General features: G+C 39.9%; 1 protein-coding gene across 11 annotated transcripts in view; it reads right to left on the reverse strand.

The window, feature by feature from the left end:
• The window catches only part of PCDH7 (protocadherin 7), a 285,619-nt gene extending 264,138 nt beyond the window's left edge, over positions 1-21,481 (reverse strand). For 9 of the 11 annotated variants that reach the window (XM_082759487.1, XM_082759486.1, XM_082759485.1 and 6 more), the window contains exon 1: positions 18,268-21,481. In XM_082759487.1, coding sequence (XP_082615613.1) covers positions 18,268-21,471 — 3,204 coding nt within the window. In that variant the 5' untranslated portion in view covers positions 21,472-21,481. Of the gene's footprint in view, positions 1-3,212; positions 3,244-7,203; positions 7,242-18,267 lie in introns of those variants that run through there. The other 2 variants (XM_082759483.1, XM_082759482.1) reach the window with 2 other exon arrangements.
• Positions 21,482-21,951: the final 470 nt, after the last annotated feature.

The following is a 21,951-nucleotide window of genomic DNA, read 5'->3' on the forward strand; positions in this document are numbered from 1 at the left end:
CCTCATTTGAGGAATGAATACAGAATTTTGAGGCTTGAATACAGAAACAGCAAAAGCCATGAATTTTATTTATGAAGTATAATAAATACATATGATTTTATTTTTTTTCTGTAATTAACTCTGATGTTTATTCACTGCAAGGATTGCCTAGGGCAAGAAGGACAAAGCAAAGTGTCAAAATCTTCTGCAAATGGTGAAAAGCAAAATCTGCAGAAATCCTGATGATGAACTCATGACCTATTTTATCAGGACAGCATCACATCATCATCACTATTTACTCAAAATAACTACAGTAAAGATTTAATTACCATATTACCATATATACCACTTTTCCGTGCTCCAGCAGTCAAAATGTACAGAAATATATATATATATATATATTTTTTTTTTTTTGTAGGTCTGCACTATCATTTTTACCAATGAAATATAACACACTCAGAAAAATAGTAACTGACAGAGTACAGCTGGAATCTCATCTAAATTTAGTGACTTGGAAGCCACCTAAGTTAGTCATCTTATACAATCAATAGGAAGAGTCCCAGGGGAGAGCACCTACTTAAAATAGATAGAATAGCTTGACTTCTGAAGGTACCTATCTCTTTTTTTTTTGAAGTGGCCCTACATACGTAACTTGTGCCAGATGACAAACATGCTGAGGTGGAGTGAGTTAGACAAAGGGACAATTTTTAAAACAATTTTTAAACAACTTTAAAAAATGTGATTCTTCATGAAAATTGATATTTCTACCTCATTTTTATTTTGAGAACTGGTGTAGATTTAGGGACCTAAAACAGTTATGTTGATTTAAGTACATTCATACAAATGAGATCAGCATAATTTTTTTCCTAGTTAATTGAGTTTTTAAAGGGAACACACAGTTTAGACTCATGGGAAATTTTGAAAACCTTATCCCTGTGTCATCAATGTGCAGGAAGATAAGTTTATTTTAATAGTGCTAAATAAGACCACTATGCCCTAATACTAGGTTGAAATATCTACTATATTTTAATAATGAAATATAGACTGTCAAAGAACATTATTTAGATAAATTTAGACATTATTATCAACATAAATCAGGAAATAGAATTTTAATTCTGACATAGGAAATAGGAGGAAAGCATCTAAGAAGTGTAGTAACATGACTTGTTCACAAAAGAACCAAATTTATTCTCTGTTAAGATGTTGAAATCCATTACATGTTGTACACCATTTCATTGTAAGCCAACTCTATAAACATATACAAGATATCAGCATCGTACCAGTGTTATTTCAAAGTGCCCTGTAGAAAGTACCCTAACACGTCTAAAAGCTGAATATAGCAACCTTACAATTTGTGCTTTCTTACATTTCCTTCAGAGTGTATGACAGCACAACCAGGTGAGGGAACCTGATACCTGGGGTACTGGGACTCTCACTTGCCATTTAAAGTGCAGAGTTTGGACAAAATTCCACACTTAGTAAGAACACGGGTGCCATTACTTACCTCTGTCTGAACTCATAACATGCCTGTACTCCAGAAAATGCTATTATCCATTTCTTATGGACCAGAAACCAAAATCTTAATACAAAGGGCATGTTTAGAATAAAACAAATCTGAACTTTTGTTAGGGAAACTCCAGTCTTTTAACAAGGTCCTGTACACACATGAATTCTTTTTCTCCTTCCCCCTCCACTGAATACAAGTAAGAATATTCGATTTAAACAAAACAAAACAAAAACACCTTTGATGTGGTTTCATTATTTTACAATTATACGAATGGATTCATTTGTGGGCCATCTTGAAGCATCTATTGTTAGGTACTAGTCCAAGAATTTGAACTAGTATAAGCCCAGGACACAGAGAGAGAATATAATAACACTGCATCATACAGAAATGTAATGAACTAAATTGTATTACTGGATGCTATGCACTGTGGATAGTAGCTTGAAATTATTTTTATTACCTCTGCTCTGTATTTTAGATGCTAATCGTTTATTTTGCTTAAACTCTAACAATAGGTCATCAGTATGCTTCTATTACTTTGTCTGTACCTTTCTTTTTTTTTTCTGTGCCTGCAAAATGTCAACAGATAATTTAATTATGTACTGCCAAGAAGACAGGTAAATGTTTACTCAGAAATTTCCAGTCTGAGAATCTCTTTCTTTAAAATTCTCTTAGCCCCCTCTAAGGCTGTGCTATAAACCATAAATCTATTCATAGCTTGGGTCATTAATGAGTAAATATATTCCTTCTTTTACAAAGAGCTAGAAAAGGCATAACATTGCCTCGTTTTCCCCCTTCACTGTCAATTACACACAAAGTCACAGAATAAGCTTCTCTCAAATAAGGCTTCCTAGCTCTTGAATTATGGAAAAGTAGACAAGATGGACACCACTTCATTTGTGCTCTTTTGTAAAGAAAAGGTTTCGTGAAATACAGAGAGGATTAGCCATAAAACCGACATTCCCTCTCTTTACTCGTTGCAACATAGGTCAGCCATAGGTGCTTGCTGGACTGCTTCTAAGTTTACCTTGTAATTTTGCTTCATGACTGCAGAAATCAGCCTGAGTTGGGGATTTTGTTTTGACATTATTTTAACAAAAGGAAAGATCCCTTTGGGGAAAAAATAGAATCCAAAATGGCATATGGACATGTGCTGGTATTCTAAGGCACAGGGAAACCTTGTAAATGAAACTATTTCCTGTCTTCACTGTTTTACCTGTCACCATACATGCATAGACTTTCAAATACATATTGTTCTACAGAAGAAGTTAATTAAAAAAACAATAACAACAACAAAACAACCAAGAGTAACATACTTCTGAATCTCCAATGCTTCCAAATATCCAGCAGAAATAATTAAGTTTAAATAATGTTGTCTTCACATCTTAGCATTTGACCTCTAGTGTTCAGCAGTACCAGACTTCTATATGAGAAAACTAGACTGGTTTGTTAGAAAGAAGAGAGACTGAAATTAAAACTTAGAAGTTTTCACACTGTCACTTGGAAGGTTAGAATAAAAACTCAAGTCATGATAACTGGGATTAGAATACTTATATTACAGGATCCCCTCTTCAACTTCCCGAGGAGGGAAAGTGGAGAGCAAGGTGCTGGTGTCTTCCTCCTGGCAACCAGTGATAGGACACATGGGAGCAGCACAAAGCAGCACGAAGGGAGATTCAGATATCACAAACTTTTCTGTGAGGTTAGTCAAACACTGGAACAGTCTTCCTAGAGAGGCAGTTGATGTACCACACCTGTCACTGTTCAAGAGACATTTGAATAATGCTCTCAATAATATGCTTTAACATTTGTTTAGCTCTGAAGTGGTCAGTTGGACTAGATGATCTTTGAAGGTCCCTACTCAGTGACCTATTCTATTCTATATGTGAGTAAAATTCTGATGTATGTATTATCCTTTTGATCTCTGTTCTACTGCCTCCTCCAGAAAAATTCTCCCTCCTAAAACAAATAGTTTATCAGATCGACTTTATTTTGCTCTCAGAACAGCTATTCATGAAGCCAATATGCAAATGATTCTTTTAAAGCTCATGAGATGAGCTTACTTAAAGAGAATCTTTGTATTTAAAACAAAAACAAAACAAAACAAAACAAAACAAAACAAAATAAAATAAAATAAAATAAAATAAATGGGGAGAGAAGCTTTTGGAGGCAATTGCTTCCATCTCAGGTTTTCTTTGATTTAATCCTTTATTTCTTAATACTAGTTATCTACCCTACGGTCCATGTAAGAGTCCCTTCAAAACCATTTCAAATATAAGCTTAGAGAGGGGAAGAAAAAAAAATGTAGACAATCATAACAGCATGGAAAGATGGAGCTTTCCTATCCACATCCCCCAGTGTCTAAAATGTGCATTGCTTTTGATGAAGAGGAAAAGGAACATACAGAGCATCATTTTTACTTGACAAAGTTCTCCAAAAACATTTTTTCAATTATAAAATAAAAGACAGCCAAAAACTGCAGTCCCAGAATGATTTAAGAAACAGCTCTTCTTTCTGAGTTCCAAGTGCAATTCTAAGGGGAAAAAGACAGACAGACAGAAAGAAAAAAGAACTCTGTTCTCCTTTTCTACGAGAAAAGTCTAGCTTAAGTACTAGACCTTTCCTTTGGGAGACAAAATAAATATCTGCAGTTTTCCACTACAGAAAAAAGTAGTAGGCGCAAAAATGTCCTTGCCACATTTCCTTTTCTCATGAGATGGTTCTTTTTCATCCTCCAGATTACATGCTTTTGCCTTAAAAATGGGATACGCCTTAAAACTAATCAGAAATGCATTGCTGTCAATAGTCAAAATGTCTGCTTACTGAGCCAGACACTTCACTGACAGCAGTGAAGTGGATCTGCAATTCTTTCTTGTTAATTTTGTGATGAACCAGAAAATGTTGATTAAAACCTTTAAACCCCTGCTTTGTAAATAAACTATTTTTTATCTCTAAAAGTTGTAGCAAAGTTGAAGGTAAATCTCTATGATGATGTCAAAAATAGGAAAGACAACAAAATGTGTTCTTCAGAGATTTCAAGACTCTGAGGCATGCCCTTGATCCAGATTAGCATGGTTTTGATTATATTCTTAAAAGGGGGGGGGGGAATAAAATTACCAACTCAGTGAGGATTTTAGAAAGGCCAGAGATGTCTCCTCTAGAACAGTAAGGTTTTTTAAAAAATAAATAAATTAATTAAAATTTCTAGACACGTTTTTCTTTACTTCACACTTCCTTTATTCAGGATGTTTTTCTACTCTATATCATAGATTTTTTTTTCCTCTGCTATGGCTGTGAAATATGAACAGAAATACTACAAATTGAGCGTTCAGCCTCTGTACATTTTGCTCTTACAATACACAGCTTCAGAATGATGCCTAATTATTAACTGAAATCCCATTTGTACCCATAAACCAAAAATGTGGTTGCTGATTTGAAACGTTCCTACCACACTGTGAATACTGCAATCTGAAAATGAATGATATTATTTACCACATTTACACAGAGGTAGCTGGGGAGTATGCTTTCAGGCAAATCTTGTAATTTGGAGTTTTAATGCTGAGGTGACTTTTCAAAAGTTTTTAAAATATTCTTTGAAGCCTGAAGAGTCCTTCTGACTTTCCTTTCCTTTCCTTTCCTTTCCTTTCCTTTCCTTTCCTTTCCTTTCCTTTCCTTTCCTTTCCTTTCCTTTCCTTTCCTTTCCTTTCCTTTCCTTTCCTTTCCTTTCCTTTCCTTTCCTTTCCTTTCCTTTCCTTTCCTTTCCTTTCCTTTCCTTTCCTTTCCTTTCCTTTCCTTTCCTTTCCTTTCCTTTTCTTTTCTTTTCAGCTTCCCATGTGCTGTAGTATTAGCTGACCGTTTGTAAAAGACCTTTCTTTATGTGAATACATGTTGCATATACAGCAGCATTCTGCAAAAACTTCATGTTCCTTAATGTATGTGTTAAAGAATCTACTAACACCGGTAAGAGCTGTACAAAGAAACCTTATCAAGCATATGTTAGTATTAATTTTGCATTAAAGATTATTGGTAATAGAAAAAAAAAAAAGTTATTTTTTCAGTAAAGGCAAGATGCATTTTATGATATCAGGTTTCAGGGGAATTTCTGACCATCTCTTACACTGAATTTATCAAGTTTGTTATGATAAATGGATGTTGTCATGATCTTTCATTGTCACAGTGCACTGCTGCCCTAACAGCATCTACTCTTGTAAAACAGAACTGCAATCAGAAAGTTCAAAATTAATAGCTGTGAAATCTCAAGCACTCATAAGCATGTGTTTTTATCACTTCCATGCTGTGCAGATCGGGTACTCTTGTTATTTATTATTTGTGACAGTGAACAATTCCCACTTGCTTTAGTGAAAACGTGAAGAGCTGTTTGCATAACTAGCAAGGTGAAAAATAGATTTCAAACTGTTGGAATCATTTCACAAGAACAATGTACATAGATGGGCAGACAGTTTGCTTTCAGAGCACTTATAATGTGCTGACTACACTATGTGTTATTCTATGGCTTCCTTTTTTAAAAGCACTTCCTACTGTGTGCTCTGCATTTGTGGAGAGCCCATAGGACAAGGACTTCTATGTACTTCAGTAGTCACTCTCATCTTCAGATTGGAAAAACATAAATGTTCGTAATGTTCTAATGCAGTATTTTGCACGTGGTACGTGGTTAGTATGTGGTCTGCAGCTCACCCGTAGAGTACTCCTGGATGTGCACTCCAAACAACCCTCCTCACCACCAAGCACTGCTTCCTGCTGCAAGACTCAAGTTGTCAGATATGCTCCTCTCCCCTCTGACACAAGGAGAGTATGTGACTTCCAGGTAAACACTTAAATAAGTATCAACAGTACTTCATCTCTTAGAGAAGGGACTGTTTTAAGAGGAGCAACTAAAGAAAAAAGCATGGCTACTATGTTTTCCTTGAGATATTTTCTCCATTAAATTTCAGAAATGAAACAGAGGTAGTATCTCCAAACACCATACACTTCAAATTAAAAAGGAAAAGTTAAAGATAGTAACTGTAACAGTATTATAGAAATGTCTCCATCTGATTTAATATTAATGCACAGGAAAATCTATCATGTATCAGGACAGCAAGATTTGCCTGTGGGCAGTGCTATTATCAGCACACAATTAGTTGCAGATTGGAGACACTAGCCTTAGATCTGTTCTTGTGCCAGTAATCTGTTTCCTAGCTGATTGAAATCCAACGGCTCTTGATGAAATGCTATTTATTTAGCTACAGACAATTTGATTAAATGTAAGGGTAATAATAACAAAACCAGTAATGCCCAACATGGCATGAAATGGTGTAGGTCATATTTTAATTGAGACATTTCAGCAAAGAATACAAAATTATGAAATGAAGTGGGATATGTTACAAGAGAAGCTTTTATGGCAAAGTCATTTTCTTTCGATTAAAAAAAAAAAAAAAAAAAAAAGAAAAACATTGTGAATGCTAAAAAGTCTTTTCTACTGTCAATTACTATAAACCCATCGCAAAGTATGAATTCTTAGTCCTTAATGCTAAGTCTTTCAAATCCTTGGACTTACTTCATTTATTTTTTTCTTTGATAACAGATGGATTTTCTTTTATCCGTAGTAATTTGCATCAATAGTAGATCATGAAGTCTTATAAATACATAAAGCCTTTTAGAAACATTTGATAGAGAGACAGTTTAGCCAGTCCTTTCATATTTCTGTAACATTAATTCTCCAGGAAGGTTACTGTATAATTTGAAGAGTTCGGTCACTCTATTTAATAAAGAATGAGTAAAGAAAAAATACATAAATTTAGCTTTCAAGGTTCCTAGAAAGGTGCACTAATATTCATTATTAGAAAGTCCAAGATGAACTTCCAATTCATTCAGCAGTGTCTGAAGGGCCAAATGAGTACAGTATCCTCCAATTGACTTCAATATATCGTGAATGATAATATATTTAATAATAAAATATTTTAAAATAAAATTAAGATATCTTCTTAATTTATTCTCCATCGAGAAATTTCACACTGTTGTTTAGCTTTTCGTCTGCACTCAAGAAAAATTAAAAGGATCCAGAATACTAGCAACAATTCATATATAAATATTTAAAGAACTGGTGTTGCACAAAAAGGATAGGACAAATTATATAAGTGTCCAGTTGTCCCCGTGAAATGCAGACAGTGAAGGTTGTGCAGTTTTGCAAAGAGCTATACAAGTTTCCTTTACTTCTAAACGAAACCTCTCCTTTGTATTTTTCTATACCCATGTAAAAAAGCACATGCACACAACACAAGCACTATTATTTCAGTAACACAGTATCACAGACATAGCCTTATAGAATTCAAACAGGATGAGCTACTGTGCAGCACCAACTTACATAACTATACTGGTTTCATATCTGTTCAAGGGAGCTGCTGGCACGAAGTCTGAAACCCCATATCCTGGTGAAAAACATCCTTCACTTCAATATTAGTTTTCTGTCATTCTTATGAAATACTACTGTTTATCAGCACTGTTGTTAGATAGTTCAGATATGATATTCTAATCTGTTTTATGTGTATACTAAAATACATGACCCAGACAACATGTTGTAATCTCTAGGAAAAATGTTCATAGTTGAAAGCCACCAGGAAAAATGGATATTGCTCTGTTTTACAAATATTAATTAATATTTGCTCCAGAAATGGGTGAGTTTTATTCATATTCAGAAAAATGTCCATTAAAATAAAGTGATATTTTAAGGCCCTTAAGTTGCAGGACCCAGAATAAGCCCATCAGTATACAGTTAGAGAAGCCTTCTGAATAAGTTTTCTAAATCTACATGACAGTTCTTATCTAAGAGGTTCATTGGTTGATCATTTAGTGACCTGTGTTAAATGGAGATTTCTAGCTTCTAGAGCAATTATTCCTTCCATAAAACAATTCATAACATTACTTGAAAACTTTTCTTTAAAAGAAATCAATTACTGCACTTCTGTAAACTTGTACTACAACTCTAAAGTAATTACATGCTTATTGAAAATAGTATTTTTCTGATTCAACGGAGCGATGGATATCCTCTCCCACTATCACACAAGACATGTATGTCATTAAAACCAATTCAGAACTTGTGGATGGAGATAATGAAACTGATGCACCATTTCATTGCTCAAATTTTATGACAACGTACCTTTATACAGAACAAGAGTGACATGATGGAGTAGGACACCAAATGTATTTTGAAACCAGTGAAAAAATGTGAACAAAAAAGATGGCAAAATAGGAGCTTCAAATGTCACTGTGAAAATTTCTGGGGCAGTTGAAGTAACTAATACTTTAATTTGCTGTTGTTCTACCATCTGTATTTCCATTTCTGTTGTTTTTTTGTGTGTGTCTGTGTGTTTTTGTTGTTGTTGGTTTGTTTTTTTTTTTTTCTTTAGAAATCTTACAAACTACTGAAGTACTCACTTTTGTTGAAAAGTGTTTTGTTTTGTTTTGTTTTGTTTTTTTAAAAAGGACTCCCAAATATATTAAACAGATTTGCCTAGAAAATGGCCAGATTTTATCTGACACACAAAGTTTTGCTCTATAAAGAGGATATGAATTTTCAGACTAAGCCTTTCTCACATCTGTGCCTGATAGAAATATCACACAACTTCAGGAGTAACACCATGACCAGTCAGGTAGCCAAACACAGGTGTCTTGCCATCTGTACTCCTGGCACATCCTTAGTTATAGTAAGAATGTGTTTAATACTACCATTAGGCTTTTTGAAATTCCATTAAGGTTAGAGCATTCCAAGACCCTGTTACAAAGATAATACTTAATTTGGATGTATTATACCATTAAAACCTGCTCTCCATTATTTCACAATTTTTATATATATACATGCTAGTAAGTTAAATGAGTGAGATTTGATTCATAACATACAAACTGATAATAATGGTCTTCTGTATCTGTATTTTAATGTAAATTAGTCTCTGATATTGTAACATTTGATTTAGTTTGCAATGATTGATATTAATTACGTTGTATTGACTCTCATAGGATTATCCTTAGTTTAACCCAACATGAGATAAACACCATGAATGCTCTGAAGGTGCATGAAAAATCAGCTAATTGCTGTCATTATTGTTCCCGTTAAAATAGAAAGTTTGTGCCAATTCAAAATAATTCATTAACTTCAGTATATATATGAACATATATCTGCACATGCATGTTCTATTAATAGGCACACGTACGGCACACATGAAAACAGTGCTTAAGTTCTTATTGTAGAATGCATTTTTAACCTTGCCCAAATGCATTACATTCACAAAGGTATCAAAAAATGCTTAATTTTATTTTATGTATTGTTTCTTTAAATAAAGCAAATGACTTGATGATTGCTTTTTATATTTGGCCTCAAGCTATAGTTACAGAAGAGTGCCCTAGATGACATCCAGGTCTTGAATCATATACCTGTCTGTGCAACTCTGTGCAGATGTCTCAAACTTTAGACTATCTAAAGTGACACAAGGACACATACATTTTGATACCTGAATCAGACCCAGAACACCATGACACCCTCCATTAATTCCTTAGGTTCATTTTTCAGCATAACACTGAATTTAGATAAATCAAGTTTTATCTCTGAAAAAGTATTGTCCTGGTATAGGACATTTTTCCAAAGGATATGCCTCTGAGAATGAGTATAAGCAATTCTGCCTTATATGAATATGGTACCCAGAGGAAGCAGGGGCTGCTTCTCGTATTTTATACTGCTCAAAAGCTGAAAAGTCCTTGACAACTATACATGCGTAGACAGAATAAATTATGGCAGCCCCACCCCACTTCTTTGAGAAGTACTACCACAGAGAAAACACTTGGAACACTGTAAAAAAGGCATATTCACCTAGGAACCTAGCCACAACCACAAGTCAAGAAACTACTTTTTAGGGAGTTTATGGAGGAATATCCATAGTCATCATATGACAGTAATGCAAGAATTTTTATCCTGTTATGTTACAAACATTTGTTACTCTCCCAGTACCATAAAGGAATTGGATCACACAAGGCTTCAAGATAAAATTCTTTCTGAATTTTTAAAGGATGAAAGCAGTACTTCTGTATTCTTTTTCTACCGTAATTCCATGACTGATTTTCAGCAGCTCAACTAGTACCTACCTTCTGTACCTGTCTTTTACAAATGTGACTTTATATTACGGATAAAATAAAGTCAAATTGTAGATACTAACAGGTCCTAAGTCAAATAATTTGGTAAATATTATTTTTCCTGAAACTGTAGGAGTGCTACTTATAACAATATATTTCTTTCATTCAGGGATTGCATATCATTATTTATTAGGTTGTTTGATCCAAAGCATTAAATCTGTAAAAAAATCCCAGCTGACAGAATGGATGTTTGTCTTTAAAAAAATATATACTCACTATTGTTGGTAGTTAATAACATAAATTACAATTTGAAAGACAAGCACCATGCTTTTCTTCAGCTCCTATTTTTTTTTTCTGCAATTTGTGTTCCACTCAATAAAATTAAATTTGGGAAGGAGGTGGGAGGGTGCGGTATGCTACAGCATTTTTTAAGCTAATAATTGTGAATCAGCTGTTTTACCAAAATGAGAGGATTGTTTGAAAGATGTAAAGAATAAAATTTAAAAGTACATCATGTTATACACCTTTCAGTTGCAAATGTGACCAGAATACTGTTTAAAACTTCTAAACCCCAGAATTCTTACCCTTGTTCAATTTTCCAGAAAAAAAAAATAAATAAAAAATCTCCAGGCTGCTCATATGTTTTATACTATTAAACCTTTTCACTATTTTTGGAAAACAATCAAAAGTTTCTCTTAACTGTAGTGTTAAAACTCCATCAGGCAAGATATAAGAAAGAGCAAACAACTCATGTTAAGCAGAATTTATAGGATACTCACAGTGTTTAGGAACGTGCCTAACTGGTGCTTTGGTATAACTGCAGTTTGAGATTTTGACATCCACTTATGACCTACAATTTCCCCTATAAATGTTTAACTGAGAGCACTAAAATTAGAAATTAAGTTTTAAATCCTCCTTTGTCATTTCTATTGTTGTGACCACATTTTAGATGCCCCAGCTAACTTCAGTAACTCCAGTATTAGCATGAAATTTTGTCATCAACAACAGCAAAGTAAATGACCTTTGTAAGGCTCTGATGCCTGAAGTATGTGGTACTGTGAAGTTTAGTATTGGCGTAGTGCATGCATGTTCTCTCCCTTCTCCTCAAAAATTTGTTTAAATAGAAGACAAAATGATAAGGTCTGTCTGAGTTTTATTTCACCTGCTGTTCTATTCAGACCATATATTCACAAATTATTTTTACTTACATTTAATTAAGGTTTAAAAGCTTCAAACTGTATTGTGTGTAGGATTGCAATAGATAAATAAGAAAAAATGTGAAAGGATACGGGATACTGTTTTTTTTGTTTGTTTTTTTTTTGTTTGTTTGTTTGTTTTGTTTTTTGTTTTTTTTGTTTTTTTACTATATAATTAGCAATGTGCATTTTGTAGGACAGGAAATTAACAAGGCAAGCTAGGACTAGGTACTGTGAGACCAATTGGAAGATAATAATTAAAATTATTTTAAAGTAACAGTATTTTAAACATTCTTATACTGCTACTGGGATTTGCAGTATACCAACACACTTTTCATTAAACTTTACAGTCAATAAACCTGACATACACTCATACCAATGTCAGCATTTTCTTTTACTACCTTCATCCAAAAGCTGAAATAATGCAAATTTTTATATAAGAGTCATAAGAAAAATATTTATTTTGATTGTGGATGTTAACTATTGGTCTACATAATTTTTGTTTGTTTTAATTACTGATAAAACTGAATATGTAGTATAAGCTAGCAAAGTCCAAAATCTGATAACACACAGACAACAAATCTCCTCTTCTAGGAAAGGGAAATCAGGGGAAAAAAAATAAATATATAAATATATAAAAATAAATAAATAAATAAATAAATAAATAAATATATCAGAACAGCATCTCCTGAGCACACAAATTCCTAAAATGCAATAAAAATTGAGAATAGAAGAAAATAAATTACATGGAATTACACACAGTCTAAGACCAAAAAAAAATAAAACGTTTTGCAGCTTTAACAATTTATAAATATCTCTTGGAAGCAGAATTGCTAAAATCAGTTAGAAGACCGTCTTACTAAAAACTGTACTGAATTGCTCATATATCTATATCACTCTTTCCTATATGTCTATAGTAAAAAAAATTATTTGCTGTCTTTAGAACAGGGGTTCTTAAGATTATGCATTCTGTTAAGATTTGTAATTAAACACTAAAAGTTCTGCAAATACAGCAGAGAATTCACAGTGCTTGTGATGTTAGTTAATTAATTCAAAAGCACAATGTCAACTGTTTTAGAAGTCTGTTGATTCTTTCTTATAATTTAAAGCAAAACACGTTAGATAAGTTTAATACTTCAAAGTAACCCCACAGATCATTAACTACATAAAAAAATCCAAAATTTTTGAAGAAAAATCCATAAAGGAAAATGTGTCTGAAGCTTTAGGACAGGTATTTCTCTGAAACACGGCTAGTTGGCCAAACAATCAAATATCCCAAATAATAAGAAACATGGCTATTCAATGTACAAATAAAAATAAAGATACATATTCAGAAATACACTGCTACAGTACAATGACTGACACAGCATGGATCCAACTACTAACCATGGGTATAACCCAGGCTTGTATTGGTATGTACAATGCCAGAGACCTGTCTGAGTTGATAAATCAGATTCTGTCCTTTTAAAGATGTTTCTTTCTCCCCCTTGCCTATAATAGTACAGTTCGTTACTTATTCAAAGCATGAATCCTCCTTTACTCAGATCCTGTCCCTTTTGGCTCTGTACATCTCCTGGGAGTGCAGAATGATTCAGTGGTAACTTAGTCATTTGCACATTGTACAAGATGATTTTACTGAAGAGGAAAAAAAAATAAAGGCTGTACTTATCATTGAAACACTTTGTGTTAAATAGAGATAATTAAAGCATCAACAATCAATCTATTTCATGTTTAATTAGCCCCTCTTTCATCATAATTCGTTACTGAAGGTCAAATGTGGGTCACTTTTAAAAACTAACTGCAAAGTATTTAATGTAATGCAAATTGAGAACAGAAAACGAAAAGACATTTCTGGACACCTTGAACCAAACGATTTTAAAGGTACCTATCTGAAAGAAGCCAACAATGTAAATCTTTAAATTTTATGAATATCCTCTCATTTTTTTTTCCTCTACATTGGACTATAGCTAACATTATTATTTTAATACTGTAGGATATTTGATAGGCTGAAAGTTATGGATACACTTTATTACTGAAAGTTGTTATGTGACTTAAAAAGCTGTGTTTGATCTAAGTCTATGCATGTATCTGTATGTCTAAACATAAAAAGGTGACGTTTTCTTGCATGGCTAAACCCCTTAACGCATGAACTTTGGGTGCCATTAACATGCTGGTCCATGTACATATTTATGAGGAAATGGCCCTGTTTTGTTTATAGATACAATTCACATAGCTGATAACCAACTCATCAAAATGCTTCTGCAGTACAACACACTGGTTAATGTTAGAAAGGTTATTAACAGATTAACTGACTACCATACAAGAAAAAGTTTTTTTTTTTAAATAATTTTAATGTATTCCACTTTCATGGAAATTAAACTTTGGTGAAATCTTTGTAAAACTAGGCTTGGGTCCTGTTTCCTCCTCAGTCATGGAACGTCCCAAGTCACTTTTGTGACAACAGGAAATGCATTCAATTTTGACTAGTGTGTCAGCACACTCCAGTATGCAAATGTTTTTCTACACTAAACAGTATATTTATATTTGTTTATCAAACAAATATATGAACAGGCTTTAAAAGGCCGATTCTTCAAAAATGGATCATTAACATCCTAATCTCAGTAACAATGAAAAGTTTCATTGAAATAAACCTGCTCACATGCCATTATTTTGCATGGTGAAAGAAGGTGTAGAAAGCAGTATACATTATATATATATATATATTTGTAAATAATATGAGAAAACATGTAGTAGTTTAGAATTAGAAAATATATTTTAGAATTACAATTAAAGATACAATCCCCCCTCCCCTCCCCCCCCCAAGTTACCAAGTGATTGCTGTTACTCAATGACTTTTCCTTATCTTTGTCTGTCTTTATTGGAAGTTAATAGTACCCAGGCCCCTGACTGGCAACATGCAGCACCTCGAGGGTTCATATTTAAAATCTACAATCCAGCAAAGCACTTCCTTAGACTCATCCCGATTCAGCAAAACCCTTCTGACAAAACACGGGTTTAACTTTTGGCAGGTGATTAAGACCTATGGAATACTTGGGGATTTAAACATCAGCTTCCTTATATGTAGAAACTTTACTGAATGGGGAGAATAGCTAAATGGGAGACTAAAATAATATTTCAGAGAGTAATACCATGGGGGGAAAAAAAAAAAAAGATGAATAAGTTTCAAATAAAATTGTAAAAGATCTTTTATAAAAGTAAGGGTGAAATGTTAGAAGTCTTGAATAGAATTTAAACTTCATAATAAAATACTTAAGGGAGGAGAGTTACAAATTGTTTTTAGCTTTCTCTGGTGAGTTTCTCCTACAAAGTAGTGTATCAAACAATTCATGTAACATATGCAATGCACTACCTTAAATCAGAATGAAAACAGCTTGCATTCACTTGGGCACACCAATCAGTCAACTAAGTCGAGGTTTTATTTCCTGACTAAGATACTGTGTGTATGTGGAAGTATCAATTAATAATTCTAATTACATTAATGGAAAATGGCTATTTCTCTCACTTCTAGTAACTTAGAACAGATACTTGCAGCTGTGTCCACTTATTTATTTTAAAACTTTATAAACCTTCTAATGTCTCCTTAGAACATACAAAAGTGTCAAATATGGAAGTGCCAATAAAGGCAACCACAGAGATTTCACCTGATCTCCTCATAATGTTCATGTTACTATGCCATTGGCTCTATTTCATATGGACAACAGAACTATGAAACACTGTGATACACACCACATCATACCAATTTATCTACAAAGTGCTTCACATTTCTCTCTCAACGTGCTGAACAAGTGTTCCACGTGGTTTGGGTGTTATAAATGCTAATGTGTTTTGCCTGATAAACTGAGAAATGCTCCACTGTCAACGTCTGAGAAGTGAAAAGTCTACATACTGTTTATGCAAATACATCTTAAAGTGTATACTAGTATGCAAAAGCATGAACAAAACTATATAAATGTCACTCAGCAATATGCTGGCAACTACCCTCAGGAAACTGGTAACAGAAATTTTATGCCCGGCAGTCTCTGCAGTTATTTGGAAACTTTCCTTAACTAAGTTAGGCACATCCTTAGCAAGCATACAAGTACGTTCAACATATTTAAAAATAAAAAGACATAACTAAGGCATTTAGAACATTGCCTATAAACTATTCAAGTAAACTTGCCTTCACTTACAAACTAGACATCTAGCACAGGAAAACTATCAACACTGAGGAACGGTTTTTATACTAAAATGGATAAATAATGGAGCAATTCAGAATGCATTTCTTTCAGCTTGACTGCTGCAAGTAAAAGTGTAATTTTTTTTTCTTTTTACAAATAAGTCTTCTAAAGTATCATATATTAAAAAATAAGTCCTTACAAAATGTTAAGTAACCCACAAATATTTTTAACATAACCTCAAATAAGGTATTTAAACAAGCAAAATAATCATTTATATGTAACAATCCTTTACCATTAGCACATTAAGCAGACAAGCTATTTTCCATTGAAAATAAATTGCACTTTTAACAGTTTTTAATTCATATGTTTAGATGATTTGCAGCAGCAAGAAAGAAGTAGCATCTGATTAGCATTTGTTCCACTTCTACTTTGTTGTTCCAGTGTTCCCTAAGAAGGCATAATCTACGGGCTTAATAAACCTTACTAGATGGAAGCTTAGGAACTTTCTCGATACTTTGTATTTTATATAGGCTGTATTTTTAAACTGAAATTATAATGTTCTCTCTAGGAGAGAACTGATGAAATATATCACCCAGAAACGACTGTGTCAAATGTTCTACAAAACATCTGTGTGACATATACATAAACAAAAATACTAGCAGATAGCACATCAGTCACACATTTTTGGTGATCTGGAAGACTGTGTGGCTGATACAATTCGTTTCCTTTTACAGTATCTTAAGTATTTCTGAGCAGAATGCAAATACTGGTTACACACCATAGAACTTCAATTGTAGTAGTCTAGCAGACGTTTCAAAGCATAAAAAATGTCATAGTGTACCATATTTGCATGTTAATAAGTTGAAAAGAAAGCATTTTTGTCAAACTAGTCAGAATTTTCCTGTTTCAGACTTGTCTCTGTATTTGCATGAATCAGCATCATTTATCTGGAGATTCTTGTGTAACATACGCTGTAGCTGAGGAAACACTCAGAATGTTATCTTATCTGGAAGGAGGTAATGGGAATCTCCAAGTGTTAAATATCTATCTCATTTATACAGCAGCCCAAAAAGCGCTCACAAGAAGAAAACTGACTTCTGTTCAGGCTACATATGTGTCTTACAAAATAAACAAAGCTTTCATTTAGGAGCTTGTTTCTCCGCTGTACTATCCCTGTATTATTTCAAGGCTTGTAGGGAAGTCCCTGCCGCTGCCACTTCTATACTGCTGGGGCTTCACCGAGCAGGCCTCCACCAGCACGGTGGAAATCAGAGCCAGCCGCTTAGGGCACCGGCAAAGGAAGGTTCACCTCGGTCCGAGAGCTCTCAGGGAAGTCAACCTCCCTGTAGACATAGCTGTGCACCAGCTGGGCTGGCAAATAAGGGCCCCTCAGTTTGAATTAAGTAATTTGATGTGACGTACATTTAAAAAAAAAAAAAAAAAAAAAAAAGAAAAAAAAAAGGCCTTGAAAGCGTGCTGGGGTCCGATTCTAAGCTCATATTTATGTGTGTTCAGAGCAACCGCTGAACATCAGTGATGTAAATTAGAGAACAGATAGGCTTTTTAGATTATTTAAGCGTTGCGATCCTAATGAACGACCTGATAATTACAGCCATTAACGTTTCAGCGCGGCGGCTGCAAATCCACTCTCACCCACCGCCTCAGTAAACATCAGCAAAGCCCCTGCCTCCCCCCCTCCCCCGAAAAATAAATAAATAAATAAAAATAAAAAACTTTCCTCCCAGCTCGCCTCCCCTGTGGCTCAGCCTCCGGTGCGAGCCAGGCCGGGCCCGGGGGCGGGGGCGGCAGAGCAACTCGCCTGGGGTTCGTGCACCCCATCCCGCCCACAAAACGGGCCCTAAGAAGGTGTGAGAGCCCACAAGCAAGTTATTTCGGGTTTGCTCTCTCTGTGACGGCTGCCTGCAGCCCGCCCCCGTGGCCAGCTGCAGGCTGGATGGGACATGGTGAGGGGGCTCAGCGTCCGGGTGGGCGCCCCCCGCCGGTGCGGCCACAGGGGCAGGCCGGTGGGGAGATTGCGGGGGGTACCCCACAAATGGTAATAATAAAGATCTCTGACTGTCCTTCCTGCGTGGTGTGCACCTGGCTGGGGGGCATAGGTTGGGGAGGGGTATTGGGGGTTGAAGGGGTCGTTGTGCGTGGTGGTCGTGTGTGCTTGTGTTAGGGGGGTCAAGGCGGGCACCGGCGCTCCCTCCCCCCGTGTGCGCGTGCCCGTGCGAGTGTGCGCGTGCCCGCGCGTGCCGGGGGCGTGCGCGCGGCGCGGCTCCCTTACCTGCTTGCCGTACTTGCTGCTGGCCTGGCAGCTGTACTCGGAGCAGTGGTCCGACCCGATGGAGATGTTGTCGCCGGCGCCCACGAAGGTGTTAGCCGGGGGCAGGTCCTGCACGGCCTGGTGCTTTTTGCCGGCGGTGGGGGACTGGGGGTGCAGCTGGACGGTGGGCAGCGGCGAGCTGGACTTGTAGTGCCTGGCCAGGTCGGGGCTGCCCGGACCCCCGTTGACCGAGCGGTAGCGCCCCATGCCGGGGCTGTCCGAGAGCTTCTCGTTGACGCTGTCGTAGCGCTGCCCATTGGGCTTGGAGGCCTCAACGGTGACGATGCTGCTGTAGAGGGGCTGCTTGCCCTTCTTGCCTTTCTTGTCCTTCTTGGGCTTCTTGGCCTTGTCGTGCTGCTGCGGAGTGAAGAAGTCCTCGTGGTCCTTCTTGCCGGCCTCGTAGCCGTGTTTGCCCTTGGAGCGGCAGTAGCGGGCCATGACCACCACCAGGATGAGGAGGATGACGGTCATGATGCCAGCCACCACGCCGATGACGATGCTAAGCCTCTGCTTGCTCAGCTCGTAGCTCGGGTCGCCAGCGATGTCCTGGGCCAGGGGCGTGTGGAGGCTGCGGGCCACCTGGCTTTCCACCACGGTGGCGTTGGACAGGCTTTCGTTGACGAAGACATGAAGCAGGGCGGTGGTGGACTGAGGCGGCTGCCCGCTGTCGTTCACCTGCACCACGAGGCGGTGCAGGCCGTAGTGCTTGGGGGCCAGCTTGCCCACCAGCGACACCACGCCGCTGGCCGGGTCGATCTCGAAGAGCTTGAAGGGGTTGCCCCCGACGATGCTGTAGTTGAGGTCGGCATTGAGGCCGGTGTCGGCGTCGGTGGCCACCACCGTGGCCACCACGGTGCGCATGTTGCTGGAGGGCGGCAGCACGGTGTAGGAGCTGTTGCTGGGGAAGGTGACGGTGGGCGCGTTGTCGTTCTCGTCCATTACAAAGAGGGACACGGTAGCGGTGGCCGAGCGCGGTGGCTCGCCCCCGTCCACCGCCTTCACTTTGAAGGTGTAGCTGGTCTGCTGCTCCCGGTCGAAGGAGACGGTGGAGTAGATGGTTCCCGTGTCGTTCTCGATGGAGAAGATGCCGGCCGCCTGGTCATGCTCGCCGGGCTGGATGGAGAGGCTGAGTTCGGCGTTGCGCCCCTTGTCGAAGTCCATCACGGTCACCATGCCCACAGGGCTGTTGGGCTGCAGGTTCTCCTTCACGTAGAAAGTGAACACGTCCTGCATAAAGCGCGGCTCGTTGTCGTTGCGGTCGGCCACCCGCACCACCACCGTGGTGGAGCCCTGCAGCGACGGCACCCCCTTGTCCCGGGCTGTCACCTGGAACTCGTAGGTGTCGCGCTGCTCGCGGTCCAGCACCGCCTGCACCGACACGTCCCCGGAGTCGGGGTCGATGCTGAAGATGCCGCCCGGCGTCTCCGAGGAGAGGGGCGAGGGCTCCAGGGAGTAGGTGAGCTCGGCGTTCTTGCCGCTGTCCGCGTCCGTGGCCACCACCGTGGCCACCCTCTCGCCGGGAAGGTTGTTCTCCGGGAAGGAGACCTCCAGCACGGCCTGGCCGAAGACGGGAGGGTTGTCGTTGGTGTCGGCGACCCGCACCAGCAAAGAGTTGTTGCTGGACAAGCTGGGGCTGCCCGAGTCCACGGCCACGATCACCACGTTGTAGTCGCGGACCGCCTCGTAGTCCAGAGGGGCCGAAGTGTGCAGGAAATACTTGCGCTTGTTCTGCGGCTCCCCTTCGCCCTCGCTGGCCGGCTTGAGCTGGAAGGGTACGTCGCCCACCACGGTGCAGGTCACCACGCCGTTTTCACCCTGGTCCCGGTCCGACACCTGCACCAGCGCGATGGGGGTGTCTACCAGGACGTCCTCGGCCACGCTGGCCACCCCGTCCCGCAACGGGATGCGCCCGATTTTCCGGATGTCGATGGTGGGCACGTTGTCGTTCTCGTCGCGGATGTTCAGCACCACAGTGGCCTTGTCCGTCTTGGGGGGCTGCCCGCGGTCGCGGGCCATCACGGTGAAGCGAAGCTGGTTCACCTCCTCGCGGTCGATGCGGTGCAAGACGCTGAGCCAGCCCGAGGTCTCGTCCAGCCGCAGCAGGCGCCTCACGGACTCGGTGGCCGCCCCGAAGACATACTCGATCTGCCCGTTCACCCCAACGTCCAGGTCGGCGGCTCGCAGCTGCAGGATGGGGGTCCCGGGGCTGCTGTTCTCAGCCAGGTCCGCCTCGTAGACGCTCTTCTCGAAGCGGGGGCTGTTGTCGTTCACGTCGGTGATCAGCACCCGCAGGATGGCCTGCGACGAGCGCGCCGGGTCGCCGCCGTCCCGCACACGGAGGCTCAGCTCGTAGGAGTCCCGCTGCTCGCGGTCCAGCGCCCCCTTGACGATCAGCTGCGGCTGCTTCTCCCCGTCCAGGGTGTCGGCCACCTGCAGCTCGAACACGCTGCTGCGGGCCGCCGCATCCGCCTCCTGCCTCCGCTTGCTGCCACCGGGGTAGAGGGCGCTCTCCGAGCCGGTGGGCACCGATCCCCCCCCGCCGCCTCCCCCACCGCCGCCGCCGCCACCGCCGCCACCGCGCCGTCCTCCGTCCCCGCCGGGCTCCTGCAGCAGCTCGTAGCGCTCGATGCCGTTGCGGCCGAAGTCCCTGTCGGTGGCGGTGGGGAGCAGGTAGAGGGTCCCCACGGGCCGGTTCTCCTCCACGGTAAGCGTGAGGACAGGGGAAGGGAAGGTGGGGGTGTTGTCGTTGATGTCCAGGATGATGACCCGGCCCTCGAAGAGGTCCACCCAGCTCTGCGAGGGGCCGATGACCGACACCTCGAAGTCCAGGAAGCACTCGTTCTCGTCGAAGATCATCTGGCACTGCGGCAGCTTCTCGCGGTCGATGCGCCGCTCCGTGGTGCTCAGCTCCCCGGTCATGTTATCGATCTTGAGGTAGTCGGAGCCCGATTCCAGGCTGAATGTCACCTCTCCGGAGCCCGTCACGATCCCCAGGTCGGCAGCCACGTTGCCGATGCGGATGTCGGCGGGTCCCTCCTCGGCCAGCCGGTACCTCAGGAGCTGCTTGGCCGCTGCCAGGCTGACCCAGAGCGGCGGAGGCAGGAGGAGCAAGAAGCAGCAGCAACAGCAATGCACAAAACCAAGGAGAGTCCGCATCTTCCTCATCTTCTTTGCACCGAACCCCCCCCCTCCTCTCACTCCCACCCGCCCCCCAGTAAACTCCCCTGGTAAGCCAACAGAACGCCTGAGAGTCCGAGGTGATCAATTATAAAATCCTTCTGTTTCTGGAAACTTATTGTCTCATGGCTGGTGCAATCGGTGGGCAAAAGCTTGCTGTTGGCTCCTCTGCTGCTCTCCCTGCCTTCCAGTTGCGATATACTTACAGTTCACGGGACAGTGTATTTTGCTTTTTAAAGATTCATCTCGGCAGATAGGATGGGATTTTCCTCCTCCTCCCCCTTCTCCTCCTCCTCCTTTCTGATTTTACTGTAATCACTTTGCAAGGTTTGCAATAAAAGCAGGAGCAGCACTGCGCGATTTGAAGCCCCCCAGGTCGTCTTCTTCGACACTAGAGTTAACTACAATTCACACACACTCTCTCTCTCTCTCCCCTCTCTCTCTCTCAGCCGTTTACGACCAATGCAT

This window comes from Aythya marila (genome assembly GCF_965140915.1).
Source record: "Aythya marila genome assembly, chromosome: 4".
NCBI classification, from domain to species: domain Eukaryota; kingdom Metazoa; phylum Chordata; class Aves; order Anseriformes; family Anatidae; genus Aythya; species Aythya marila.